The sequence below is a fragment of the Amblyomma americanum genome, chromosome 1 (assembly GCF_052857255.1).
Source record: "Amblyomma americanum isolate KBUSLIRL-KWMA chromosome 1, ASM5285725v1, whole genome shotgun sequence".
Classification (NCBI taxonomy): domain Eukaryota; kingdom Metazoa; phylum Arthropoda; class Arachnida; order Ixodida; family Ixodidae; genus Amblyomma; species Amblyomma americanum.
In genome coordinates this window covers 324,041,368-324,060,688 of record NC_135497.1, presented here as the reverse complement: position 1 = coordinate 324,060,688, position 19,321 = coordinate 324,041,368, and the positions used below count along the sequence as shown (strand labels likewise).

General features: G+C 53.0%; 1 protein-coding gene across 1 annotated transcript; it reads right to left on the bottom strand.

The window, feature by feature from the left end:
• Positions 1–7,071: 7,071 nt before the first annotated feature.
• Positions 7,072–18,718, bottom strand: LOC144099105 (uncharacterized). The gene is made up of 3 exons (XM_077632197.1): positions 18,555–18,718; positions 8,635–8,776; positions 7,072–7,497 (listed from the first exon to the last, which is right to left on the bottom strand). Exons 1-3 carry the CDS (start codon positions 18,691–18,693, stop codon positions 7,143–7,145), a joined length of 636 nt encoding a protein of 211 aa, XP_077488323.1. The 5' UTR covers positions 18,694–18,718; the 3' UTR covers positions 7,072–7,142.
• Between the last annotated feature and the right edge of the window lie 603 nt (positions 18,719–19,321).

Here is a 19,321-nt window from a genome sequence, read left to right as displayed (position 1 = left end):
AGTAATTTTTTATATATATATCCCCCACACATATTTATCCCACCAAAACCCAAGATGTTGCGTGGAGGGAACTCCAAACGAACACTTTCCATAACCCCGCATATATATGCTCGCATATACCCTGGGGTCTGCTCTCGCTCCTGTTAGCTAGCTATGTGGCCAACATGTCACTCTATCCCACATTCTCGGCGCTTGCCCTCGGGACTCAATTCCTGGAGGTTTGCAGCTCTCGAATCCAGACCAGTGGGAGGCCGCATTGCTCATTTCCGACTCGGACACACAGATCCGGGTTGTGACAATAGCCCTAGAAGTCGCCTAAACACCACGGGCTCATGGCGACTTGACAGATCTATAACCGCAAACCATCTGCTACTTTCGTCAACGAAACTGACTATCCTCCTCCTTCTCCTCCCCGGGAAGGGCTCAGAGGATTTTTTATAGAGCCCTGCCAAAAGAAGTGAAGGGAGGGGGGTTAACTTTGCGCAGTTTCTCGGGCCCCCTAAGGCCCATGGATACGTGCCTGGCCTAGGCCTCTTTTAGTATCGCAGCCACCGTCGGCCGATTAAGTGCGACGGCGTGAAGTCATGAGAGGAAAAGTACACGACTGGACGCGGCAGAAAAAAACTAATACTGCGTCGAGAGAGAACAGACCTGACGAGAGAGCCTTCGAGGAACAGACCTGACGTGGCAGTGGCAGGGTTGGACCAGGTGGAGCAGCTTGTGGATCTAAGGCACCTACAACAAGGACGCCAGAGACCACGCAATCCCACGCGGCAGCTTGTCGCGTAGACGCTCCGGCTATGAGCCCGCAATCATCGGTACGACACTCGTTCCCGGCACAGCATCCTCAATGACGCGAACAGCTGAAACGCACGATCATCCAAAAGACACGGCCTCCTATAGGCACAATCAGCTGTACCATCAGCACGGCATGCTAGGGAAGCTCATGGCTCCGGGCAATGCGAAAAAAATGCAGGCGATTCCAAATCGTACGGTGATATCGACTCCGTATAAGACGCGGGTCCAGGCCAAGCGCCTGCGACGAAGCCAGCTGCGAGGTCTCAGTGCATCTCCGCGGACACGTAAGCGTTCGAGACCGGAGCGCGAGACCGGCTGTGTGTGCGGTGAACGCAGCATGCAGCGGCTCACCCGTCACGGCCAGTGCGGCGGCGATGTCCATCCAGGCAGCCTCCCGGTAGCCGGCCTCCTTGTGCAGCTTGGAGTGCTGGTCCCAGAGCTGCGTGTGCTTCTTCACCTCCTGGACGAGCTTCTCGTTGAAGGAGGCCATTGCGCGGACCCGATGGAACGGAGCACTGATCGTCGTAGTCGGGATCGGGCTTCGGAGCCGCGTTCCAGCGTCTTCCTCGTCTTTTGCGGTGGGGACTGAGACAGCGGTGCCCACCACAGCGCCACCACGAGCTCCCGCGGGCTACCGCACGTGCGCTTGCAGCGCCGCCATGCTGACTTTTCTCTGCGGCCTTCGTTGCTGCCGGTCGTGCGGAAAGTCCAATCCAAGCCTTCGTGTGGAGTCTGTGGACACGTGCAGCCGCGATCAAAAATACGCGGCCCACGGCTCCGGTGCAAGGAGCGGCTGCGGGGCCGCACCGCGGCGCTGCAACCTCCGTACGGCGCTCGCTGCGAGGCTGCACAGAGGCTGCGTTCCTATACTCCAAGTAGATGGCTACTTAGACGTCTAGCCGGACAGCCGCCATCTTGGGACGCGTTGCATAATAATAATAATAATAATAATAATAATAATAATAATAATAATAATAATAATAATTGGTTTTTGGGGAAAGGAAATAGCGCAGTATCTGTCTCATATATATTTGGACACCTGAACCGCGCCGTAAGGGAAGGGATAAAGGAGGGAGTGAAAGAAGAAAGGAAGAATAGGTGCCGTAGTGGAGGGCTCCGGAATAATTTCGACCACCTGGGGATCTTTCACGTGCACTGACATCGCACAGCACACGGGCGCCTTAGCGTTTTTCCTCCTCACGAAGCCGTTTAATATGACTGCTTCGCCGAAGTCTACATCGATGCAGGCTAACTTGCGGTCTAAAGATGGCTGATGTACGCTGATGAACGAGTCGTGCTCTTGCGGGCGTCGGACTGTACACGGAGTATAGGAAAGGAAAAATGTGAGTCATTCCATTATGTTATTTGGTACGCAAACTAGTGGCTAATTAATCTTCGTGGACGTGCGATTCCTAGCAGTGAATCATGCAGGAGAAAATCGTGCATTTGAGAGCTTTGCTAAAGCAGCGGACGCAGTAGGTCTGTTTACGTGGTCTGTTTACGTGATCCGGCATCTGGCGATGCCGGATCTTAGTTAGCACCTTGATTTTAGAGATTAATACTTGTCGCTGTCGTTGGGTTCCTCGACGGGCATAAAGACGGCTGGCGTGACGGTTAACAAATGTGTTCTGTTGCTGTATTAGTTGCATCAACTCTTTCGCGTACATTCTTTTTTATCTCTACACTCTCAGAACAAATACACCGGCATGTTGCGAATTGATTTTAGTCTTTGCAGGATTAAAGCTCGCTGCGGTCTTTAGGTTTCTCGCCGTCTCCGAGTGCCACGCACGGCAGACAGCAGGTTTAATGGCAGGCATGCGTTTTCCTGTTGCAGTGTATATTAGCCGTATCGGATTTCGCGCATATTGATTACAGTCTTCCGTATTCTTTCTTTTGTTTACAGGACCGTCTGGACGAGCACGTTCGAGGAGCATGTACAGTTTAGCATCAATAATGAAAGAATAATCGTATTTCTCTTTAGCGTCGTCTTCGGAGAGCGGTCCCGTCTGCTACAAGTAGACTGACCGATAGGCGCATCCACCAGTCCGGTTTACGCGCAAAGTGATTGCAGAAAAAATGTGCAAACTTGTTGAAAACACGTTTTTAATGATCGTTATTGCTCAGTTTGAAAAAAAATATAGTACAGCTGTTTATAAGCTTTAGTTATATTATTATGCCGCGAGGCGGCGTGAGCAGTAGACAAGTTCCAATACATGGGCATGCAGACGGATTCTTAGACGTCACACTAGACGTCTTGTTAGGCGTCCAGAGTATTGGAACGCAGCCACTGTGACGACAAAGCTTCGCCCTCACTCTCCCCTGAGCACGCCACACGGCTGATAAATGTCAAGTGCGGCGTTCGGCTGTTTCGCGGCTGACTGTCAGTATGAAGGGGCGCGTCTCCGCTTTGCGCCGTTTGCCAGACGCGTAATGAAGGGGATTGCGCGCGGTTCGCCGTTGCCACCTCGATACTGCTTCGCTCTCGTATGTCCCGCGCGCCCATGCGTGGTGAGCCTTGGAGCACGGGCATTACGGTGCTCAAGAAATAGGGCAGAACAAGCTATTTTTGCGTCAGGACCCAGGTCTGTGAACTCGGTGAAGCCCTGTTTTGTTTCTGGTTGTTTGTTACTCGTAATTTCGTTGCAGCAGGAACGTGCTTTGATTTTTTTTAGCTTTAAATTAATGATTTTAAAGCAGCGAGCTCCAGCTAGTAATTAGGGTTAACTCGACCAAGCGCCGGGCACTGGAGCGCGGCGTATACGGACGCGAGTAACTATGGAATGCGAACCGAACTCGGACGCTTCGCAGGCAGACGCACTTAGTCGAACTGCCGAACGCACGCCTGCCGTAGCCGATCTGTGCATAACGAAGACGAGATATTCGAGTAGGCGCTGAAAGTCACACGCAGCACGCATTGCCGAGCCCTCTTTCGTACTGACCGTCAGCCGCGAAACGGCTGAACGCTGCACTTGACATTCATGAGCCGTGTGGCGTGCTGAGGGGAGAGTGAGGGCGAAGCTTTGTCGTTACTCTGTGGACCCTCAGGCTGCGAGCGCCCGACGCAGGTAGCAGCGCCGCGGTGCGGCCCCGCAGCCGCTCCTTGCGCCGTAGCCGTGGGCCGCGTATTTTTGACCGCGGCTGTACTTTATCGTTTACGTGAGTTTAACGTTCCAAAATGACTCAGGCTTTGAGGGACGCCGTAGTGAAGGGCTCCGGAAATTTCGACCACCTGGGGTCCTTTAACGGGCACTGACAATGCACAGTACACGGGCCTCGAAAAGTTTGCCTCCATCTAAATACGACTGCCGCGGCCGGGATCGAACCCGCGTCTTTCGGGGCAGCAACCGAACACGATGACCACTAAGCCACCGCAACAGCTAGGGGACAGTGGGCTTAGGGGACGTACTGGGAAGCGGTACTTTGAACGCGTCGTTGCAACGTCTGTCCGTCCCTGCGCGCTCTTCCGTGGTTGATGGTTTCATTCTCGCTGCTCAGTAATGCTCGCGTAAACGAACAACCGTAACGTCCGTAGCGGGATGTGGACGCGCCAGTTTTGACATATAGATTGCTAGTTAAATTTATTGCGAAGGAATTACACAGTTAAAGCCAGATTTAATGATGTGTAGAGCAGCCACGAGTTATTTCGATAAAAATGGAAATTCGTAATATTGTTGTAAGACATTTTTCCGCCCTTCGAAATCTGACATTGCATCGTGGTGTCAGCGCACGTTAAAGATCCCCAGCTGGTCGAAATTATTCCGATGTCCTCCACTACGGCAGCACTCTCTTCCTTTCCTTCTCTCAGTTCCTCCTTTATCCGTTCCCTTACGGCGCTGTTAAGGTGTCCGCCGATATGTGAGACACGCTGCGCCATTACCAGACTCTGTCGGGACTCCTGTACCGAACCCGCTTACCACATATGCAGGCATTACAACACATCTGCGCCTCAGTAGGCAGACGTTCCCAGAGCCCGCCAGGGCCTGGATAGAGCTGAGGAACGACACCGCAGATGGCTGCAAACGGGGTCGTTTCTAAGCCGTGCGATTCTAAAACACATAGCCCAACTTTTTCGGTGTACTGTAAATTTTGTGAGATGTGGGGAGACGCATATCATACGGTATGGGCCTGCCTGAAAAATCCGCAGATAAAGAGGGTAAATCAGCCAACGAGGCAGGTCTGGAAGGCGACCTTGTCCGGCTTCTTGGACCTGGAGTCTCAGAGGGCTCTGGTCGAAAGAGCGCGGGCAGCCGCTACCACCAATGTTGTCCCGGAATGAGGACTACCACCCAGGCAAGGGAGTGGTGAAGCCCTCCACTCTCCTCTAAAAACCACCCCAGGGCATCCAATAAAATTTTACTACCACCATCACCACAAAAATCGAATTTTAAATTTTTCTGTACCCGCCGCGGTTGCTCAGTGGTTAGGGCGCTCGACTACTGATCCGGAGTACCCGGGTTCGAACCCGACCGTGGCGGCTGCGTTTTTATGGAGGAAAAACGCTAAGGCGCCCGTATACTGTGCGATGTCAGTGCACGTTAAAGATCCCCAGGCGGTCGAAATTATTCCGGAGCCCTCCACTACGGCATCTCTTCCTTTCTTCTTTCACTCCCTTCTTTATCCCTTCCCTTACGGCGCGGTTCAGGTGTCCAACGATATATGAGACAGATACTGCGCCATTTCCTTTCCCCCAAAACCAATTATTATTAGATTTTCGGCTTCAGGTGCCAATACAGGCGCATGCTGGCTGGTACCTATTCTAATATGTGCCCCGCTCCGTGATCTGCCTTTTCCTTCTTCTTCTAGCTGACTTTTTAAACATCCTTCTTTTGTTTCCCCCTTTTTCTGTACTTGCACGTGCTTACACATACTCTTAGTTGTGTAGCAGCGCCTGCGTTGTCTGCCAGCATCTTTTTATCCCGTTGTTTTCGTACGCACCAAACAGCCAGTTTCCGCTGCTTTGTCGCACTCTCCCGTTGCTTCCTTTGATGCATGGCTCTACCCGCCTGCGTGCAATACTACGCGGGTTGGCTTGTGGAAATATCTGGGGGAACAGCCTTCCACCCCGCCCCGCATTCCCACTCCGCGGATGCAGCGTTCCCGCTCGCTAACCTCGGAGGGGTTCGTGCTCGAGGGAAACAAAAGGAGGGGACGACAACGCGTTAACACTCATATGCTATTTATTACAGTTGCAATCAATACTCAGAGCGGGCCAGCTAGCTACAAACCATCAACGAGGCATCCTCGGAAGTAGAAGGCAACGTAAGAAGGACTTCCGACTTACCGGCTGGGGCAGGGGCGCGACTTCGGAAGTATCGGCGGCGAACATTTGTATGCGCCGACAATGGCGGCCGGGTTTTCCCGTGCACGCCGCATGCTTGAGGCAAAACAATTCCCTAGCATTTGCTGGGGAATGCGACCAGAGCGCGCGTTTGATGCACTCGCTTCGCTGCCTGGAACCAGAAGTCCAGCGGCAAGGCACAATGGATCCCCGTGTGCTTGCCGCGGAAGGTGACGAGAGCGTGCGGCTCCAACCGCTCGTAACGCTGGCCGGATCCCGAAGAGACTGTGTCCGGTCCCGCAGAATTCCGCGTAACCTACGAGGTGGCGCTCCCGCCGCCGTTCCCTTTCCCCCATGAGGGAGACTTCCCTCCTGGCCCAGCCGGTGCTGCCCGTCCCGACGGCCGACGATGAAGATGGGCCGCATCGAAATGGAGGGGGGAAAAGGTTTCCACAGGCTTGACCTTCATCAGCTAACCATGCTGAGTGCATTAATGCAGTGACCTTTAGTAGCACATGATCTTTGTCTGAACAGACGTGATGCGCCATAAAACTTACGAGATGAGCTACATTGGCACGGTGACGAAAGCTAGAGTTCGACATGACGTAGAATATAGCGCAAATAAACACGAAAGACAGCTTGACGCAGACTAGCGCTTGTCTGCGTCGTCATTTCTGTCTGTCGTGTTTTCTTTGCGCTGCATTTTAATCATGAACGTTCACCAACTCGGCTAACTTTCGGCTTAACTTAGACTTTACAATCGCTTACTTTCGAAGTATCGAGCTTGTTTATTCCTCGCTGAGGGCAACTGACTGTGCACTCTCGGTTGCACTCAGCTGTCAGTCCTCGAATCTCACCAAGTAGCTCACTTCAGTCCATTCTGATTTGTAATGTGTTTAAAGCAAATGCTGTAGTGATGAGGCATGCGCGTGCCACCCATCAGACAATGTATTTTCATTCCTAGTAAAAAACAAACAAAAAGAAAGCTACAAGTTTCTGCCGGCTGATGAGGGGGTTGTTCGCTGAAGTCGCCTTCTGTCTCGTCCACCGTAATGTCGTGCACCATCTACGGGTCTCCTAGCGCGAACTCTCCGATGTTCTCGCCAGATTCCAAGTCGTGCAGTGTCTGCAGCATCTTCATCCTGGCCATGTGTCGTTTGCGGGGCAGAAGTCTCTTGAGGCGCGCCGCCAGGATTAGGCAGAAGAGCTCCTCGGGGTCCGAGGAGAGCGCCTGCGCCGCCGCGCCCCCCGCCGCCAGGCGATGCGGCATCACGGCAGCCGGCCGCATGGCCAGAGGCCAGGGCTGAGGTGGTGCTGCCGCCGCAGCCACCGCTGCCTCGCGCATTTCGGCGTCTTCGCCGGGCTGCTCCTGTTTGACTTCCACATCGGCCGGGGCCGCCGCGTTCAGCGTCGAGCGTCTCCTGCGAGGGAAAAGGGAAAGAGGCGTGGCAGCTAGGGTGTATGAGACACTCAAACTCGAGCTGACAGAGTGCGGTGTTATAGTGGCTTTTACCCCGTAACCGCTAACTTCCGAGTTCGCCCGTTGGCCAATCTAATTTCCTTCCGCCAGCCGCCCACAGCTCATGCTCATTTACGGCGGTTCTGTGCACTGTGCTGAGACGCCTCGTGAAAAGCCTGAGACGCCTCAAGAATTATTATTATTAATTTTCCCAGACACAGACCCCTTGGGTCCGCGAAATGGACATGCTGTACGAAGTGGGTTGCGTGCCACCCAGCATCGCGGCGATCTAATGCGAGTCGCGCAGCTTTGAGCGGACGGTAAAGCATGGCAAAACCGGGCGCTCGCTTAAGTAGCCGCTGGGCCACGTCGCAGTCACGCGAGGTTGTGCTTGTGACGCGAAGGCGGGCAGGTGTCTTCCTGTATTAATAATAATGATAATAATTGGTTTTGGCAGAAAAGAAATGAATCAGTATCTGTATTGTACCCTACTCCTTAACTTGTTTATTTCTGTGTTCAGCCGTTTATGTTTTGTGTTGTATATTTAAGTTTTCCTTGATGAATCCCCCCCTATGTAATGCCCGCATTGGGCCTTTAGGGTATTGAAATAAATAAAAAAAATAAAAAAAATATATCGCTGCACGCCTGAACCGCGCCGTAAGGGACGGGATAAAGGAGGGAGTGAAAGTCCGGCCCCAGTAGAGTATCTGTTACGGGTCCAATTGAACTTCTTTTTGGAAATGTGGCGGAGAGTTTGAAGGATGCTTCACTCCCGCCATCGGTTGGCCCGGTATTGCACTGCCTCCGGGATCGGCCTTGTCTTTAGCGCGTCTTTACTATCCTGTCTTCCTATCCCATCTTTCAACTCCCCTACTATCTGCACGAGGTAGCGATTGTGGCTCGGCTAGAGTCAGTGAGCAGGCCTGTGCACTTTCCTTTTCTTTCTAACTGGCAACAACAGACAGACAGGGAGTGAAAGAAGAAAGGAAGAAAGAAAGAGGTGTCGTAGTGAAGGGCTCTGGAATAATTTCGACCGGAGCCCTCCACTACGGCACCTATTTCCTCCTTTCTTCTTTCACGCTCTGTACACAACACTCACGTTCGCGGCCTCAGGAAGTCATCGAGGAAGCCGAGATCACGCTCCAGCACGTTCCACTGCCCGTTGGCGCCGGCGCGCCGGCGCTTCTTGCGCTTGAGGTACGTGTCCCGGAGGGTGCGCAACCGGGTCTGGCACTCCTCCACTGCGCCAGGGAACACACGGTTTGCGGTCAAAACAACCATGCCTTTGTCGCGGTTAGGGGCACCCCACAATTAGTATACAGCTTTCGTGAAAACAAAAACCGCTCTTCCAGCGCCCTGTCACTCTTGGTATAACTGACAGTGCCTCGTCGTGAGGGGTATGTATAGTCTCATCAAACTTCTCCGCTGTGAAGCTCCGCCCACATTTACGACCGGTGCAAAGAATTCCTCCACGACAAAACCGTAGTCCATTAACACTTCTCACATAAACAAGAAGCTAATCGCAAAAAAAAGTTATCTCTAGAATTTTCATACCTGGCTTGTTTAATAAAGTCAAACATAAAAAACTGATTCGTTTGTGGCTGGCAAGTGGTACTCCGAGATATGTGATACAGGCGTATTTTCCTTTCCTTGAAACCATTTTTTTTTCATTTCATTTTCTTTCGCTTACGGGCGCCGTTCGGGTGTCCACCGAGATATGTGAGAAAATTATTAATAGTACTACTGCTACTGATAATAATAATATTTAGATTTTGGGGAAAGTATATGGCGCAGTATCTGGAAGAAAGAGGTGCCGTATTGGAGGGCTCCGGAATAATTTCGACCACCTGGGGATCTTTAATGTGCACTGACAACGCACAGCACACGGGCGTCATAGCCTTCTGCCTCCATAAAAACGCAGCCGCCGCGGTCGGGTCCGAATTCGGGGACTCCGGATCAGGAGATGAGCGTTCTAACCACTGAGCCACTGCGGCGGGTGAGAAAATTGGGTAATTATTTTTTGGGAAAAGGAAAAGATACAGTATCTCTCTCACATATTGGCGGACCCCTAAACCGCGCCGTAAGGGAAAGGATAAAGGAGGGACTAAGAGAATGAAGGAAAAAAGGTTCCGTAGTGGAGGGCTCGGGAATTTCTACCATATTCAACGAAACGCGGCCGCCGCACAGAGGTTCGATCCTGCGTTCTGGTGTTAAGCACACTAACGCCGTAACCGGGTATTTGGTTATGGCATATTGGGAGGCCGACGGCGAAATCGGTGCCTTTTAAGATGGTGCTGCCTCACATATCTATAGCTGTAAGAAAATCGAACGCAAGTGAAAGAAAATAACGAACGTTACGTTATCCTGACAGTAAGTAGTGTGACATTCCGTGTGTGCTACGAGGATCCACGTTCGACGGCGCGGCGTAGACGGAGACCCGTGACAGCGGCATTATCAATTACCCAGCCATGCTCTTTGAGTGACGACCAGATAAACCGGACCCGCTGCCGCCCCGGGGAAACAGGCTTTATCCTCCCCAATTTCCGGTTACATTCCAGGACAAGGGAGCTGTCAGCGGGCCAGAGCGCGCCGTACCACAGCCGACGCTATGCGATACCGCGAAGACGACATTCTTTCCCTCCCCCCCCCCCTTTGTCGTGGGCTATCGCCGGGAAGGCACCCACAGCTTCCCAGAAGGGCCGCGACGGACACCTGTCATGGCGGACAGGCAGTACTCGCCAAGAATGTGGAAAGACAGGCGCTAGTGAATTAGCTCCGAAGAGAGAGCTTGTGTATACTCTCACTTGAGAGAGAGTGGTGGCGTTTTTGTTGTTTATTTAGTTTGTATTGTTAACAGACTCTGGGTTCGAGGCTAAGCCCAACCCAAAGAGGTGGTCCCCATCTCGCATGTTATTTTGGATTGGAGAATTGATGCTTTGGGCGGGCCACTGGAAATGACCGCCCTTAGTCCTTTGTTAATCAAGTGCTTAAAAGCACATGTAAACGGATGCAGTCCAGTCTGAGCTGGGGCTCCATGCTTAGCATGTAATGTGATGCTACTTAGGCACTAACCTGCCCGGTCGATGAGTAAAGTAGTGCAAAGTTTGTTCTTTTGTAAATTCAGTTCTGCTTTTTCCAGTTTAACTCTCTGTATATGTATGTTGTAAAATTATGCTCTGCTGTCATCATCTACAAGCTCGCCTCCTGTTCATCTTCCAAGCCGAACGACACTAGAGGAAGGGTTTGTGAACCATCCTCGAAGAAACGGACGACTACTGAAATTCTACTGCATACACGCTCAGGACGACATCGTTCGCCAAGGGAGCCTTCAGCGCCGAAGCCCGACGGCGTGCAGCTTCTGCCAGCAAACCGCTCGAGCCCAACTCCGGAGCCACTCCATCGCCCCCATGAAGTCGTCGGCACGTAAGCTCGGACGCCCCAGCCTCTGATGCATAACCTTAATCATGTGTAATTATTGAATATACCTGTTTGTTTAAACTGAGCCATACGGTGTCTCTTTGCCTCTCCGTCCCGTGTGGACCTGCGCATTATGGGGGTCATCACACTGGTGTCAGAAGTGGGGTCTCAAAAGCAAATGTCCTCTGAATGCTGTGACATTCATGACTTCAAAATTGTAATCAAAAGGGAATCACGGGACTGATTGTGGGACTTTTACCCCCATTTGAGAGGCTTGAGGCACTGGAGGGCTTGAAAAAAAAAATGACTGTATCTGAGGGAGCTCCCACTCCACAGCCGTCGCTCGGAGCAAGCATGCTGGCATTAGGAAGCGTCATTCCGACGTTTACGGGAGATAAGACAGGGGTTCCAATCTGCGATTTCTTTTCCATGCTAGAAGAGATTGGGAAAATGGGGGGATGGTCCGATGCTCAAATGCTGGGAATGGCGAGGTGTAAGATGGCAGGAGCTGCTCATGATTTTGCCTGGCGAGACGAAAAAGTAAAATCCACAAAATCATTTGCGGAATTTAAGAAGCTCGCGTTTGAGCATTTCGACACTGAACCACGTCACGTGCGGGTACAGAGGTTCCGTGACGCCGGACAGATGGTAGGGGAGGACGTGCGAACATTTGCGTCGCGGCTTCAGCGCCTAGCACGCGATACGTTAAGCAGGGAGGAGGAAGGAGACCAGTTAAGGAAGAAATACGCGGAGGATATACTTAAAGAGGAAATGACCGCTTTGTTCGTGGCTGGTCTGCAAGACCCCGTGCGCCGGTTCGTGCTCTCGCGCAAGCCGAGCAATTTCGACCAAGCCGTGGAGGCCGCATTGGATGAGGAACGAAATGAGGCGTTAACGACAGCCGCAGCGAGAGTACGCGTCATAGAGAGAGCGGTGCTCAACCCTGAGGTTGCTCTCTTGACAGAGCGGTTAGATCGCTTGGAACAGCTGCTAACTCAGCAGGTAGAACGCCAGGTTGAAGCGCGCGCTCAACAGCGCCCATTCGCTGGAAACCGGAGACCGCCACAAAGCTACAGGCGCGGTATGCGAGATTTTGAAGAAATCGTATGCTTCGCTTGCCAGGGTCGCGGACACATCGCCAGGTTCTGCCAAAACGTGCGCCGTGGGGAGCCACAAAGAGAAGCAGGCGAGACACGCCCTAAGCAAGCCGACAGCGGGGCTCCAGATACCGAGACAAAAAACTAGTTAGTCCTCCCCAGCCTGAGGAGCGTGGGGAGGGAGCAGTAGATGATGAGGTGGTGGTAGTTTGTGTGGCCGACGAGGCATGCCCTGTTGTGCGTTGCAAGTTAAATGGTTGTTGCATGGAATTGTTGATAGATACGGGGTCAAAGGTGACATTGCTTAAGGAGAGCAGTTTTAACACGCTTCAAAGGAAGGGGGACCGCGAGGTGTTGGAAGCGTCTGGTGGTATGGCAACCAAATTTGTAGGCATAACGGGGGATCCTCTTGGCATAAGTGGACTCTACCGGTTACACTTCTCCCTCGGCGGAATTGCATTGGAGCACCCCTGCTACGTATGCCCGGACACGGTGTCTCTGCCAAACGGAGTGTCAGGTATATTAGGGCAGGATTTTTTGAGAAAAGGGAAGGTAGTAGTCTCATTCTCTGAGGAAGAGGTTAATGCGGGCGGCTCAAAAGTTCCGTTTTTGAACAGGAGAGGGGCTGAGATTCGCATTACCGATATTGACACCCGTCAAACAGTGGGATCATTGGAGAAGGTATATTCGCGGGTTGCCGTCCGGCTGGTCGAGGAGGCGGTCGTCCTTCCTTGGTCGGAGCACATTTTGTACGCGTTTGTGCCTTCAGATGTAGAGAGCGGCGCCGTGGGAGTGCTTGAGCCGGTCGACTCTCTCAGCAATGGCCTGAAGGCAGCCGCGTGCCTCGTGACAGTTAATGACGCCCACAGAGTGCCCCTACGGGTGGTTAACTGTAGCCAGCAGCCACTGAGCCTTCCCAAGAACAAAACATTGGCTTTCTTCACCTCTGCGATAGAGAAACGTGAGCCCACCGATACGGTACTCGCAACTGTAGAGCATGCTAGTCCTTCGGCTGCTCCAAAGGTGTCGTTCGATCTTTCTCACGTAAAATCCAGGGAGAGGGAGGCTCTGGCTGGTTTGCTGAACGACTACTCGGAGGTATTCGCCGCGTCCAACCTGGATTTGGGCTGCTGTGGCGTTATAAAGCACAGGATAGAAACCGGCACTTCATCGCCCGTTTACCAGCGTGCGTACAGGATTCCTTACTCCCAACGTGAGGAGATGGAGCGGCAGGTGCAGGACCTGATTGATCGCGGCATTGTCAAACACTCAAAGTCACCCTGGGGAGCACCAGCACTATTGGTGGAAAAGCCAGATGGCTCGTATCGATTGGTAGTGGACTACCGCAAACTAAATGCCGTAACTCGCATCGATCCATACCCCATCCCCAATATACAGGAGACGCTTTCTCAGCTGGGCTCTGCCAGGTACTTCACGGTAGTGGACATGGCGGCGGGATTCTGGCAGATAGCAATGGATCCGGCAGATGCCGAGAAAACGGCATTCAACACGCCCTCAGGGCACTATGAATGGAAAAGAATGCCGATGGGTCTGGCCAACAGCCCTGCTGTCTGGCAGAGAACCGCTGATGTTATCTTGGCAGGTCTTCTGGGGAGGCTGTGCTTCGTGTATATGGATGACATTATCATATACAGTGACAGTTTTGATAACCATTTGCGCGATATTGAGCAGGTTTTGGTGCGACTAAGAGCAGCGGGTCTCAAGCTGAAGCCCTCTAAGTGCCAATTCCTCAAAAACGAGGTGAAATACCTCGGGCACGTTGTTTCAGCTAACGGCGTGCGACCGGACCCTGAGAAACTAAGGTGTGTCTCAGATTTTCCATCCCCGACTAGCGTCCGCCAGGTCCGGCAGTTTCTCGGCCTGATCGGTTACTACCGAAGGCACATAGAGGAGTTCGCCAAGCTCGCTTAGCCGCTCACCGCCTTAACAGCCAAAAATGTCGCCTTTCGCTGGGACGAAAACGCGGAGAATGCTTTTGGGGCCCTGAAAAGGAAGCTAATGAGTGCACCGCTGTTGCGCCACCCGGATTTTAGTTTGCCCTTCGTTATGGCCACAGATGCGTCAAAGTTCGCAGTTGGTGCCGTGCTATCTCAGGTTATCGAGGGCAAAGAACATCCCGTTGCTTTTGCTAGCCGACAGCTGAGCCCCACAGAGCAAAAGTACGGAGCTACGGAAAGGGAGTGCCTCGCCGTTGTCTGGGCAGTAAAGCACTTCAGATGCTACCTTTACGGCCGCAAATTCAAGCTAGTCACAGACTGCCATCCTCTGAAATGGGTGATGAGTGTCAGGGACCCTAGCTCGCGACTCGCTAGATGGAATCTACACCTGCAGGAATACTGCTTTGAAGTTGAGCACAAGTCAGGAAAGACACATCTGAATGCTGATGCACTCAGCCGCACAGCTGCCGTGGCAGCTATAGATGAGTTTGTCCCCGTAGTCGACCCCGCCGAATTACGCACAGAGCAGTGCAAAGATCCTGACCTGAAGCGAATAATCGAAAGCTTAGAGGGCGCACCGTCTCATCCCGAACAGCTAGGTTATTTCATTGACAAAGACGGCACCCTGTGTCGGCGCACGAGGCCAACCAGGAAAGGGAGACCAGAGAAAACCGCTTGGGAGAGAGTCGTCATACCTCGGTCGTGGACAGAAAGGGTTCTTCGCGCGTTTCACGATGCGCCATGCGCCGGTCATTTTGGCGTAGCGAAGACACGCAGGCGTGTGGAGCGTTTGTACTTTTGGAGTGGCATGCGACAGGATGTTAGAGACTACTGTGCGAAGTGTCATTCCTGTCTCGAAAGAAAAACACCCAAGGGACGAAGACCAGCTCCAATTCAGCCGTTCCCTGAGGTTTCGGCTCCCTTCGAGCGGACAGGTATGGACATAATGGGCCCATTGCCCACGACCACTTCCGGAAACAAGTACATTTTAGTATTTGTCGACCACCTTTCAAAATACGCGGAAGCGGTAGCACTCCCAGATCAGAAGGCAGACACGGTTGCAAGAGCATTTGTCGAACAGATCGTGCTCCGACATGGACCCCCGAGGCAACTCTTGACAGATCGGGGAACGAACTTCGTGTCGCAGCTAATGAGGAGAGTTTGCGAGCTGCTTAAGATCGCTAAGAAGCAGACAACACCGTACCATCCGGCTTGCAACGGCGCGGTGGAGCGACTGAACCAAACCGTGGCCGGGTTCCTGTCGCATTTTGTTTCGCGCGATCAGCGGGACTGGGACTTGTGGCTCCCGTATGCAATGTTTGCCTACAATTCCGCAGCACACGAGAGCACGGGCGAATCGCCATTCTTTCTTCTCTACGGCCGAGACCCGGACCAGCCTAGTGAAGTGCCAGAGGGCCCCCGTCGTGTCCCATACGCTTCACTGGACGACTATAAGGTTGAGCTAGAATCGCGCTTGCAAGTGGCGAGGGACATCGCAAAGGAGTCCTTAAAGAAAGCGGCGAAGCGCAGGAAGGAGGTGCACGATCGCAGTGCTAGAGACGCGCCGTTTGATGTGGGGGACAGCGTGTACATTGAAAACTGCCAAAGGCAGATTGGGCTAGCTCGTAAGTTCCAGACGAAGTGGAGAAGACCGTGCGAGGTTGTCGAGAAGCTTTCTCCGGTAAACTTCAGAGTCCGAGACGTGAACCGGCGTTTGATAAGGATACACGCAAATCGCCTCAAGTCGGCACCGGTTCAGTATTCACGAAATGAGGAAAGGGAAAGCGCGGATTTTGATGGGGACAGAAGTGAAGCGGAGCGCGCAGATAGTTCGCAAGAAACGCCCTCTCCTGCATTTGTTCGGCAGGCGCCCGAGGTGACGGCCGGAATGCCACCGGATTTACTTCATGCATTGCTAGAAGAAGAAGAAGCGCGCGAGGTTGCCGTGCAGATAACGCCAGGAGAGGCTCCTGCCACGAGCCCTCGCGAGTCCCAAAGCAGACAAAGGGGCACAGACTTACTTAGTACGACTCATGAAGGCCGATATCCGCTGCGAAATCGGAAATCTAAGTCGGACTAATGGCGTAAACAGAGCGGAGTTGTGAACTGGTTAGAATTGTGTAATGCCGCAGCTCATAACATTGCTATGTGCTTATGTGATAAGTTATCGGAGTTGGTAGTTAAACCTTTCTGTCATTAAGTAACACCTTCACAGGAGAGCATGCGGAGCGCATGCAGAACCTGCCCTACTTCCTTTCGTTATCTATATTTTTGTCTGTGCCGTGATCATGCTAGAAGTGGGAGCTCCTTTGTAACTGTGGTAAATTTATTTCGTCCAGTTTGGACTAGAAAGGAGAGGCTTGGGTGCTGAGTTTCATGTTTATCTGTAAAAGAAGATCAGTGCTGCCCCTGGAGACGCCAGTATTGACAGCAGAGGCATATGGTGTTGTGCAGTGGTGTTGAGTGCAGCGAAAAGTGTTTTGTCGGACGCACTGTGCGAGGCGATTCAGAAAGACAAGGGGAGCTGCGTGGACTCAAATGTTCGGAGAACATTCTTCTGGAGGGTGAGCGAGTGTGACATTCCGTGTGTGCTACGAGGATCCACGTTCGACGGCGCGGCGTAGACGGAGACCCGTGACAGCGGCATCATCAATTACCCAGCCATGCTCTTTGAGTGACGACCAGAAAAACCGGACCCGCCGCCGCCCCGGGGAAACAGGCTTTATCCTCCCCAATTTCCGGTTACATTCCAGGACAAGGGAGCTGTCAGCGGGCCAGAGCGCGCCGTACCACAGCCGACGCTATGCGATACCGCGAAGACGACATTCTTTCCCTCCCCCCCCCTTTGTCGTGGGCTATCGCCGGGAAGGCACCCACAGCTTCCCAGAAGGGCCGCGACGGACACCTGTCATGGCGGACAGGCAGTACTCGCCAAGAATGTGGAAAGACAGGCGCTAGTGAATTAGCTCCGAAGAGAGAGCCTGTGTATACTCTCACTTGAGAGAGAGTGGTGGCGTTTTTGTTGTTTATTTAGTTTGTATTGTTAACAGACTCTGGGTTCGAGGCTAAGCCCAACCCAAAGAGGTGGTCCCCATCTCGCATGTTTTTTTGGATTGGAGAATTGATGCTTTGGGCGGACCACTGGAAATGACCGCCCTTAGTCCTTTGTTAATCAAGTGCTTAAAAGCACATGTAAACGGATGCAGTCCAGTCTGAGCTGGGGCTCCATGCTTAGCATGTAATGTGATGCTACTTAGGCACTAACCTGCCCGGTCGATGAGTAAAGTAGTGCAAAGTTTGTTCTTTTGTAAATTCAGTTCTGCTTTTTCCAGTTTAACTCTCTGTATATGTATGTTGTAAAATTATGCTCTGCTGTCATCATCTACAAGCTCGCCTCCTGTTCATCTTCCAAGCCGAACGACACTAGAGGAAGGGTTTGTGAACCATCCTCGAAGAAACGGACGACTACTGAAATTCTACTGCATACACGCTCAGGACGACATCGTTCGCCAAGAGAGCCTTCAGCGCCGAAGCCCGACGGCGTGCAGCTTCTGCCAGCAAACCGCTCGAGCCCAACTCCGGAGCCACTCCATCGCCCCCATGAAGTCGTCGGCACGTAAGCTCGGACGCCCCAGCCTCTGATGTATAACCTTAATCATGTGTAATTATTGAATATACCTGTTTGTTTAAACTGAGCCATACGGTGTCTCTTTGCCTCTCCGTCCCGTGTGGACCTGCGCATTATGGGGGTCATCACAGTAGCCTAGGCCCGGCACGTAGCCAGTAATTTTTTCGGGAGGGCCCAAGGGACTTCTTACAGGGCCCTGCCTCAAGAACGGAAAGGAGGGGGTGGAGCTGCTTGACATTGAGGAGTTGCTCGGGCCCCCGCAACGCCCACGGACACGTGCCTGGCCTAGGCCTTTTAGTACCCCAGCCACCGACGGCTGATTAATTGCGACGACGGGCAGTCGTGAGAGGAAAGGCTTCCGGCACAGTACTGGACGCGGCAGCGAAATACTAATATCGCTTCGAGAGAGCCAGCAGTCTTCGAGGTACAGACCTGACGTGGCAGCAGAAGGTTTAGACCAGATGCAGCAGCTCGTGGATCTAAGGCACCGTCAACTAGGACGCCTGTCGACAACGGACCAGAGACCACGCAATTCTACGCGGCAGCTAGTCGCGAAGACACTCTGGCTATGAGCCCGCAATCATCGGTACGACACTCGTTCCCGGCACAGCATCCTCAATGACGCGAACAGCTGAAACGCGCGCTCATCCAAAAGACACGTCCTTCTATAGGCACCATCAGATGTGCCATCAGCACGCCAAAGGAGCCTACGGAAGCTCAAGGCTCACGGCAATACGTAAAAGGAGGCCGATTCCGCATCGTACGGTGCCAGCTACACCGTATAAGACGCGGTCCACACCAAGTGTCTGCGACGAAGCCAGCTGCGAGGTTGCAGTGCACCTCGTCGGACACGTACGCGTTCGAGACCGGAGCGCGAGGCCGGCTGTGTGTGCGGTGAACGCAGCATGCAGCGGCTCACCGGTCACGGCCAGCGCGGCGGCGATTTCCATCCAGGCGGCCTCCCGGTAGCCGGCCTCCTTGTGCAGCTTGGAGTGCTGGTCCCAGAGCTGCGTGTGCTTCTTCACCTCCTGGACGAGCTTCTCATTGAAGGAGGCCATTGCGCGGACCCGATGGAACGGAGCACTGATCGCCGTCGTCGGGATCGGGCTTCGGAGCCGCGTGCCAGCGTCTCCTCGTCTTTCCGGCGGTGACTGACAGAGCGCTCTGCCCACCACAGCGCCACTACGAGCTGCCGCGGGAACCGCACGTGCACAGGCACCGCCAGCATGCGCTCGCAGCGCCGCCATGCTGACTTCTTTCTCTGCGATGTCCGTTGCTGCGGGTCGTGCGGAAGGCCCAATCCAAGTTTGTTTTTCTTTCTCTGTACTGCGGACATGTAAATTATCGTTTATAGGAGTTTAACTAGAGTTCCCGGTCGAGTTCCCGGGTTCGAGCCCGACCGCGGCGGCTGCGTTTTTATGGAGGCAAAAAGCTAAGGCGCCCATGTGCTGTGCGATGTCAGTGCACGTAAAGATCCGCAGGTGGTCGAAATTATTCCGGAGCCCTCCACTGCTGCACCTCATTTTTCCTTACTTCGTTCACTCCCTCCTTTATCCCGTCACTTACGGCGTGGTTCAGGTGTCCTACGATAGATGACACTGCGCCCTTTCCTTTCCAAAAAACAATTTATTATTATTGCTCCTTGCTAAGGGGAACTGACTGTGCACGCTCGGTTGCACTCGACTA

Coding starts and splice junctions, on each gene's coding strand:
- LOC144099105 (XM_077632197.1), bottom strand. CDS start 18,693: ATGGCCTCCTTCAATGAGAAGCTCGTCCAGGAGGTGAAGAAGCACACG. Junction 8,777..18,554: donor CGCCGCGCTGGCCGTGACCG/GTGAGCCGCTGC, acceptor TCCCTGGCGCAG/TGGAGGAGTGCCAGACCCGG. Junction 7,498..8,634: donor GACTTCCTGAGGCCGCGAAC/GTGAGTGTTGTG, acceptor TTTCCCTCGCAG/GAGACGCTCGACGCTGAACG.